The following is a 9,640-nucleotide window of genomic DNA, read 5'->3' as shown; positions in this document are numbered from 1 at the left end:
GATAAGTACTAGACAGAGAGAGGGAGAGAGAGCGAGAATAGGAGGAAATGATTTATGACCTCATGTTCTCAGCGACTGTGGTAATTAAAGTGATTAACTTCAGTGTCATAGTCATTCTTCAATTACATGCAATTATCCCTAACAACAACCTGCTGTCATTGGTACAGCTCAGGGAGAGGTTAGGGAAGGAAAATGTACTTCTTTCTTCTCCCCCTCACTCACTCACTCACTCACTCACTCACTCACTCACTCACTCACTCACTCACTCACCCACTCACTCACTCACTCTCTCTCTCTCTCTTTCTCTCGCTCTCTCTCTCTCTCTCTCTCTCTCTCTCCCTCCTTCTCTCTCCTTCTCTCTCTCTCTAACTCTCTCCTTCTCTCTCTCTCTCCTTCTCTCTCCCTCTCTCTCTCTCTCTCTCTCTCTCTCCTTCTCTCTCTCTCGCTCTCTCGCTCTCTCGCTCTCTCTCTCTCTCTCTCCTTCTCCTTCTCTCTCTCTCTCCTTCTCTCTCTCTCTCTCTCCTTCTCTCCTTCTCTCTCTCTCTCTCTCTCTCTCTCCTTCTCTCTCTCTCTCTCTCCTTCCCTCTCTCTTTCTCTCCTTCTCTCCTTCTCTCCTCTCTCTCTCTCTCTCCTCTCTCTCTCTCTCTCTCTCTCTCTCTCTCTCTCTCTCTCTCTCCTTCTCTCCTTCTCTCTCTCTCTCTCTCTCTCTCTCTCTCTCTCTCTCTCCTTGTCTCTCCCTCTCTCTCTCTCTCTTCTCTTTCTCTCTCCTTCTCTCTCCCTCTCTCTTTATCTCTCTCCTTCTCTCTCTCTCTCTCTCTCTCTACACATCTCCTCTCCTACTACATTACCTTCAATAACATCACCCTCATAGGCTTTCTCCAATTACCCTCAATTACCTGTTCCCCAAGTTATCCTCCAATAACATGCCCCAATTAACCCCCTCCTGCCCCACCCATCCCTACAAGCACCCCCTGGTGGCTGTGTGCCTGTTTTTTAGCCGGGGGCTCATTTCTCCCTATATCAGCATCTCCCCTTCTCTCCTCTTCCTCTCCCTCTTTCACTCTCTGCAGGAGATGCTAGACTGACAGACACTCATCCTCTCTGTCTGTCTGTCCGTCTCTCTCACCAGGATAAGGTTTACTGTTGATAGGTAGGGCAGAGATGGAACATGTTTTTTTGTGTGTTTATCACTGTTGTTTCATACAACTGTCTGGTTACAGGTGTCCGTGGTGTATAGTGCAGCTCTTAATTGCTAGCGTTTCTTTGTTCATGTCATTCTATGTACTCAGTGTTCTGTCTGTACGATCTTGCTTTGATCTCTCTCCTCCAGGTGACGGACTTTCCTAGTCCTCGACCTTGTCTCTATCCAGGTGATGTGCCTCTGTGGCTGGCTGTGGCTGCTCTGCTGCCTCCCTATCCCTGGGTATGTCTGTGGTCAGTCTGGAGGTGGAGGGGGGGCCTGTCGGCTGATGGCTAACCCCATCTCGGGCAGTGTTTATCGGGCAGGAGATGTGGTCATTGGAGGCCTGTTCCCCGTCCATGTGGAAGCCCCTCTACCAGAGCAGGAGTTCCGGAGTATTGAGGGAAATGTGACATGTACAATGTACGCAACTCCCAAGTGATGTGTGATGACAGCTTTATGTCATTGTTTTCACGTGTAAAGTGTTTTCAGTCACCTCCTCTCTACCTGTCTCTTCCCTTCCTCTATCTGTCAGATTCAACCAGCGTGCTTACCGCTGGCTCCAGACTATGATCTTTGCGGTGGAGGAGATTAACCGCGACCCATTCCTCCTTCCTAACCTCACCCTGGGGTTCCTGGCTGCTGACACATGCCTGGCAGAGGGTACTACTCTGGGAGCAGCCCTAGCCATGGTGACAGGCCAGGAGGCCTCTGTGGCAGGCACAGAGTGTGGAGCAACCCCTGAGGTGCCCGTCATCATCGGTGATTCCCGCTCCTCAGCCTCCATCGTGGTGGCACAGACCCTCGGGCCGTTTGATTTACCCATGGTGAGGCATGGGGTTGGATTACAGACTGGGATGGAAAGAGATAACGACTCTCTTACAGATTACATTCAAATGTCTATCTAAATGACTTTCTTACAGATTACACTCAAATATATTTCTTGATAACGCTTACACATTCAATTAAATATCTATCTTGAAGACTCTATGTTCACTTCTTCTCTCCTTCTTCACTTCTCTCCTTTTGATCTCTGAGTCTTACAAATTCTTATTCTCCCTGACTCTCTCTCTCTGTTCTCTCCCAGGTGAGTTATTTTGCCTCCTGTGCCTGTTTGAGTGACAACTGGAGGTACCCGTCGTTCTTCCGTACGATACCCAGCGATGCCTTCCAGGCTCGGGGCATGGCCAGGCTGCTGCATCAGCTGGGCTGGGAGTGGGTGGGGCTGGTGTCAGGGGATGATGACTATGGAAAGTTTGGGGTTCAGATGCTTCTCCAAGATCTCCAAGGATCTGGGGTTTGTGTCGCCTACGCAGAGGTCATCCCCAAGGTACGACCTCACTCTGATGATTTCTGTCTCTCTGTAACTCTGCTTCGCCCCCTCTCCATGAATATAAAATATAAACACTCTCTCTGATTTTCTCTGACTCTCTTCCCTTTCTCTCACTGATGGGCATCCCCAAGGTACCATCTCAGAGACGGATGAAGCACATCGTGGACACCATCAGAGGATCTACTGCCAGAGTGGTGGTAACATTTGCCATTGCTCAGGATGCACGGGTAATCAGTTACTGGTCAGAGTATTGTTAAGTATTTGTTACACAACTGTAGCAGAGTGTTTTTGTCCTACCATGTCTTGATGCCCTTTATAGACAAGTATTTTCTTATTGATAATCATGTACTTCAACTTGACTATCTTGATCTTTTTAACCGTCTCATTCTTCAGGCCCTGATGGAAGAGGTTGTCCGTCAGAACATAACAGACAGGCAGTGGATCGCCTCGGAAGCCTGGGTCACCTACTCTACTCTCTCTTCCCCAAAAAACCTGCCCTCTCTTGCCGGGACTATTGGATTTGCCCTGAAGAAAGCTGTCATTCCCAGCCTGGGCCCTTTCCTAACACGCCTCCGTCCTGATGGGGACTACCAGAAATCCGACCCCTTCCTGAGGGAATTGTGGGAGGAAATTTTGGGGTGTTCTCTGGGGATTGACCTCAGCATGACCCCGTCGTCCCGGCGACAGTGTACTGGTTCAGAGGTCATAGGTGAGAGAAAGTTTACAACTAATGCTCTGTTTTATGTGTCCTGATCCATTCCCGATGTTGTCTCAGTAAAATGAAGTGTCAATCCTAGGTGAGGGGGAGAGCCAGTATGCTGACGTGTCTCAGCTGAGAGCCAGCTACAATGTGTACAAGGCTGTTTACGCCATCGCCCACGCCATTCAGGACATGGTGGCCTGTCCACCAGGGGAGGGACCCTTTAATAGTGGACAGTGCCCTGATGTCAGGAAGCTTCAGCCCAGCCAGGTGCAATACCATGTTGATCTGTTTTCAGGTTAACAACTCTAACGTTTCCAGTCAGGATACAATGGAATCACTTTATACGTGTTGAGCACTAAAAGCCCAAAGCCACCACTGGTTCTAACTCTTAATCCTGTTTCAATAAACCTTTTGTCTTTGAGATTGCTCATTATCTGAGGAGAGTGAACTTCAGTACTCCTGTGGGGGATTTGATCCACTTCGACATGCATGGTGATCCGCCTGCCTCTTATGACATCATCAACTGGCATGTGACCCACGAGGGGACAGCAGAGTTTGTCCAGGTCGGCCATTTTCTGTCTTCAGTGGGAGTGGACGACCAGTTTCACATCAATATGGAGAAGGTGGTGTGGGGAGGGGGCAGCGGAGATGAGGTGAGTACCATTTAGCTTGGTTTCTCTGAAGCAGAGAGTTGTGTGTGTGTGTGTGTGTGTGTGTGTGTGTGTGTGTGTGTGTGTGTGTGTGTGTGTGTGTGTGTGTGTGTGTGTGTGTGTGTGTGTGTGTGTGCGTTAGAGAAAGAGACTTGTTTGGCGTGTCACCCTGAGGCAGACATACAGCAAAGAGAAAGAGAAAAAAACACCAAATATAATAATAATATAATATAAAAATGTTCAGACAGGAAGCTCTGTCATCAATATGATACTGAATGTTAGTTCAGACAGGAAGCTCTGTCAACAATATGATACTGAATGTTAGTTCAGACAGGAAGCTCTTTCATCAATATGATACTGAATGTTAGTTCAGACAGGAAGCTCTGTCATCAATATGATACTGAATGTTAGTTCAGACAGGAAGCTCTGTCAACAATATGATACTGAATGTTAGTTCAGACAGGAAGCTCTTTCATCAATATGATACTGAATGTTAGTTCAGACAGGAAGCTCTGTCAACAACATGATACTGAATGTTAGTTCAGACAGGAAGCTCTGTCAACAATATGATACTGAATGTTAGTTCAGACAGGAAGCTCTGTCAACAACATGATACTGAATGTTAGTTCAGACAGGAAGCTCTGTCAACAATATGATACTGAATGTTAGTTCAGACAGGAAGCTCTGTCAACAACATGATACTGAATGTTAGTTCAGACAGGAAGCTCTGTCATCAATATGATACTGAATGTTAGTTCAGACAGGAAGCTCTGTCAACAACATGATACTGAATGTTAGTTCAGACAGGAAGCTCTGTCAACAATATGATACTGAATGTTAGTTCAGACAGGAAGCTCTGTCAACAACATGATACTGAATGTTAGTTCAGACAGGAAGCTCTGTCATCAATATGATACTGAATGTTAGTTCAGACAGGAAGCTCTGTCATCAATATGATACTGAATGTTAGTTCAGACAGGAAGCTCTTTCATCAATATGATACTGAATGTTAGTTCAGACAGGAAGCTCTGTCATCAATACGATACTGAATGTTAGTTCAGACAGGAAGCTCTGTCATCAATATGATACTGAATGTTAGTTCAGACAGGAAGCTCTGTCATCAATATGATACTGAATGTTAGTTCAGACAGGAAGCTCTGTCATCAATATGATACTGAATGTTAGTTCAGACAGGAAGCTCTTTCATCAATATGATACTGAATGTTAGTTCAGACAGGAAGCTCTGTCATCAATACGATACTGAATGTTAGTTCAGACAGGAAGCTCTGTCATCAATATGATACTGAATGTTAGTTCAGACAGGAAGCTCTGTCATCAATATGATACTGAATGTTAGTTCAGACAGGAAGCTCTGTCAACAACATGATACTGAATGTTAGTTCAGACAGGAAGCTCTGTCAACAACATGATACTGAATGTTAGTTCAGACAGGAAGCTCTGTCAACAATACGATACTGAATGTTAGTTCAGACAGGAAGCTCTGTCAACAACATGATACTGAATGTTAGTTCAGACAGGAAGCTCTGTCAACAATACGATACTGAATGTTAGTTCAGACAGGAAGCTCTGTCAACAACATGATACTGAATGTTAGTTCAGACAGGAAGCTCTGTCAACAACATGATACTGAATGTTAGTTCAGACAGGAAGCTCTGTCAACAATATGATACTGAATGTTAGTTCAGACAGGAAGCTCTGTCATCAATATGATACTGAATGTTAGTTCAGACAGGAAGCTCTGTCAACAATACGATACTGAATGTTAGTTCAGACAGGAAGCTCTGTCAACAACATGATACTGAATGTTAGTTCAGACAGGAAGCTCTTTCATCAATATGATACTGAATGTTAGTTCAGACAGGAAGCTCTTTCATCAATATGATACTGAATGTTAGTTCAGACAGGAAGCTCTGTCATCAATATGATACTGAATGTTAGTTCAGACAGGAAGCTCTGTCATCAATATGATACTGAATGTTAGTTCAGACAGGAAGCTCTGTCATCAATATGATACTGAATGTTAGTTCAGACAGGAAGCTCTGTCAACAATACGATACTGAATGTTAGTTCAGACAGGAAGCTCTGTCAACAACATGATACTGAATGTTAGTTCAGACAGGAAGCTCTTTCATCAATATGATACTGAATGTTAGTTCAGACAGGAAGCTCTTTCATCAATATGATACTGAATGTTAGTTCAGACAGGAAGCTCTGTCATCAATATGATACTGAATGTTAGTTCAGACAGGAAGCTCTTTCATCAATATGATACTGAATGTTAGTTCAGACAGGAAGCTCTGTCATCAATATGATACTGAATGTTAGTTCAGACAGGAAGCTCTGTCATCAATATGATACTGAATGTTAGTTCAGACAGGAAGCTCTGTCATCAATATGATACTGAATGTTAGTTCAGACAGGAAGCTCTGTCATCAATATGATACTGAATGTTAGTTCAGACAGGAAGCTCTGTCATCAATATGATACTGAATGTTAGTTCAGACAGGAAGCTCTGTCATCAATATGATACTGAATGTTAGTTCAGACAGGAAGCTCTGTCATCAATATGATACTGAATGTTAGTTCAGACAGGAAGATCTGTCATCAATTTGATACTGAATTTTAGTTCAGACAGGAAGACCTGTCATCAATTTGATACTGAATGTTAGTTCAGACAGGAAGATCTGTCATCAATATGATACTGAATGTGAGATATTTGTGTGGTCAGATTCCTCACCTAGTCCCCAGAGGGGCCCGGCAAACCTGCCTCTCTGTGTGTGTGTGTGTGTGTGTGTGTGTGTGTGTGTGTGTGTGTGTGTAATAATGGTGATAATAGTGATGATGATGATGATGATGACTGCGTCCTCCCCACCGTCTGGTAGGTCCCTGTGTCTATATGCAGTGCTGCCTGCCCCCCTGGTACCAGACATGCGGTACAGAAGGGGAGGCCCGTTTGCTGCTTCGACTGTCTGTCCTGCGCTGAGGGAGAGATCAGCAACACAACAGGTCATCTATCAACTTTTCTCATTCCAATTCATATTTGACTGGTCCTGATTCTGCCTGGTCCTGATTCTGACTGGTCCTGATTCTGACTGGTCCTGATTCTGACTGGTCCTGAGTCTGACTGGTCCCCATTCGTATCTGGTCCTGATTCTGACTGTTCCTGATTCTGACTGGTCCTGGTTCTGACTGGTGCTGATTCTGACTGGTCCTGATTCTGTCTGGTTCGGACTGGTCCTGATCCTGACTGGTCCTGATTCTAACTGGTCCTGATTCTAACTGGTCCTGATTCTGACTGGTTCTGACTGGTCCTGATTCTGACTGGTCCTGGTTCTGACTGGTCCTGATTCTGACTGGTCCTGATTCTGACTGGTTCTGACTGGTCCTGATTCTGACTGGTCCTGATCCTGACTGGTACTGACTGTTCCTGATTCTGACTGGTCCTGATTCTGACCCGTCCTCGTTCTGACTGGTCCTGATTCTGACTGGTCCTGATCCTGACTGGTTCTGATTCTGACTGGTCCGGATCCTGACTGGTCCGGATCCTGACTGGTCCTGATCCTGACTGGTCCTGATCCTGACTGGTTCTGACTGGTCTGATTCTGACTGGTCCCGATTCTGACTGGTCCTCGTTCTGACTGGTCCTGATTCTGAATGGTCCTGATTCTGAATGGTCCTGGCCCTGACTAGTCCTGGTTCTGACTGGTCCTGGTCCTGACTGGTCCGGGTCCTAACTGGTCCTGGATCTGACTGATTCTGATTCTGACTGGTCCTGGTTCTGACTGATTCTGACTGGTCCTGGTTCTGACTGGTCTTGGTTCTGACTGGTTCTGATTCTGACTGGTTCTGATTCTGACTCTTGATTTCTGTTCCTTCTCTGTCAGGGTCAGTTGAGTGTATCAGGTGTCCAGAGCGGTTCTGGTCCAACCCAGATCGTACGGCCTGCGTCCCACAGCTGGCGGACTTCCTCTCCTACAGCGACACCATGGGCGTCATCCTGTCCGTCATCTCAGTTTCCGGGGCAACGCTCACAGCTGGTGCCCTGGCCACCTTCTTCTACCACCGCCATACGCCCCTGGTGAGTTGAATCATGTGATCATAGAAATACAATGAATTGAACGGGTGTCCCCATTCAAGTCAATGACGGCATAACGGATGGACTGGCAGACATGTTGAGTGTTCCCGATGTCAGGAAGTAAAAGCTGGAGGTGTACCCTTCAATCTGTGCTGTGATTTGTTGAGTCAACTCTACTGACATTGCAAATAATACGTTCCATTGCATGAGAGACATCAGTTCGTACTGTGTCACATAAGGACGAGATTTATGACATCACTCTGTCTAAATGATCATTCTCTGTCTCGTTCCAGGTGAAAGCCAACAACTCTGAGCTCAGCTTCCTGCTCCTGCTGTCACTCAAACTCTGCTTCCTGTGTGCACTGGTTTTCATTGGCTGGCCGAAGCCATGGACTTGCATGCTGAGACACACCCTGTTTGGTGTAAGCTTTGTGTTCTGCATCTCCTGTCTGCTCAGCAGGACTGTGGTGGTGCTGGTGGCCTTCAGGGCCACTCTGCCTGGAGAGAACCTGATGAGATACTTCAGCCCAGCTCAGCAAAGGATGGGCATCTCCATCTGCACACTCATCCAGGTGAACATCTAGTTTTTACTATTGGAATTTCTTTATTTCCTTCACTGACCGTATTCTGTTGTTATGGTGACTGTGTGTTTTCCTTCCATACCCCTTTCCCTTCCACAGGTGCTGATCTGTGTGCTGTGGCTGGCCCTAGCTCCACCCCGGCCGGCTGAGCGGGGCGGCAGAGAGGGTCGGGGGCCGAGGGTGGTCCTGGAGTGTGACGTGGGCTCTGTGGTCGGCTTCTCTCTGGTGCTGGGCTATATTGGCTTGCTGGCCTCTCTCTGTCTCCTCTTAGCCTTCCTGGCCAGGAAACTCCCTGACAACTTCAACGAGGCCAAGTTCATCACCTTCAGCATGCTGATCTTCTGTGCTGTATGGATCTCCTTCGTCCCTGCCTACGTCAGCTCTCCTGGGAAGTACACTGTAGCTGTGGAGATATTTGCCATCTTAGCATCCAGCTTTGGGCTGCTGTTCTGTCTGTTTGCTCCAAAGTGTTTCATCATCCTCCTGAGACCAAAGAGAAACACCAAGAAACACATGATGTCCAAATAGAAACCACCAAGAAACACATGATGGACAATTAGAAACCACCAAGAAACACATGATGGACAAATAGAAACCACCAAGAAACACATGATGTCCAATTAGAAACCACCAAGAAACATGAGGGACAAATGACACATACTCATTTCGGGATTTAAGGATTGTAGAATGTCCATTCTGTTTGAAAACATACATTTCCTGGTAAACTTTCACCATATTACCTTGTTAATACCAACAGTTGATGTCGGAAGTTTACATACACGTTAGCCAAATGCATTTAAACTCAGTTTTTCACAATTCCTGACATTTAATCCTAGTAAAAAGTCCCTGTCTAAGGTCAGTTAGGATCACCACTTTATTTTAAGAATGTGAAATGTCAGAATAACCGTAGAGAGAGTGATTTATTTCATTTCAGACTTTATTTCTTTCATCACATTCCCAGTGGGTCAGAAGTTTACATACACTCAATTAGTATTTTTAGCATTGCCTTTAAATTGTTTAACTTGGATCAAACGTTTTCGGTAGCCTTCCACAAGCTTCCCACAATAAGTTGGGTGAATTTTGGCCCATTGTTCTTG

The 9,640-nt window shown here is 45.8% G+C and overlaps 1 protein-coding gene across 1 annotated transcript; it reads left to right on the top strand.

Moving 5' to 3' along the window:
- Positions 1-1,373: 1,373 nt before the first annotated feature.
- LOC139382692 (extracellular calcium-sensing receptor-like) lies at positions 1,374-9,269 on the top strand. The gene is made up of 11 exons (XM_071126784.1): positions 1,374-1,603; positions 1,716-2,007; positions 2,268-2,510; positions 2,645-2,740; positions 2,907-3,222; positions 3,311-3,483; positions 3,639-3,869; positions 6,770-6,893; positions 7,772-7,965; positions 8,256-8,534; positions 8,643-9,269. The coding sequence occupies exons 1-11, from the start codon at positions 1,374-1,376 to the stop codon at positions 9,069-9,071; spliced, it is 2,607 nt and encodes an 868-aa protein (XP_070982885.1). The 3' UTR covers positions 9,072-9,269.
- The last annotated feature ends 371 nt before the right edge of the window (positions 9,270-9,640 follow it).

Source organism: Oncorhynchus clarkii, chromosome 24 (assembly GCF_045791955.1).
Source record: "Oncorhynchus clarkii lewisi isolate Uvic-CL-2024 chromosome 24, UVic_Ocla_1.0, whole genome shotgun sequence".
NCBI classification, from domain to species: Eukaryota; Metazoa; Chordata; class Actinopteri; order Salmoniformes; family Salmonidae; genus Oncorhynchus; species Oncorhynchus clarkii.
The sequence above is the reverse complement of the archived record's forward strand: the minus strand, read 5'-3'. Positions and strand labels throughout refer to the sequence as shown.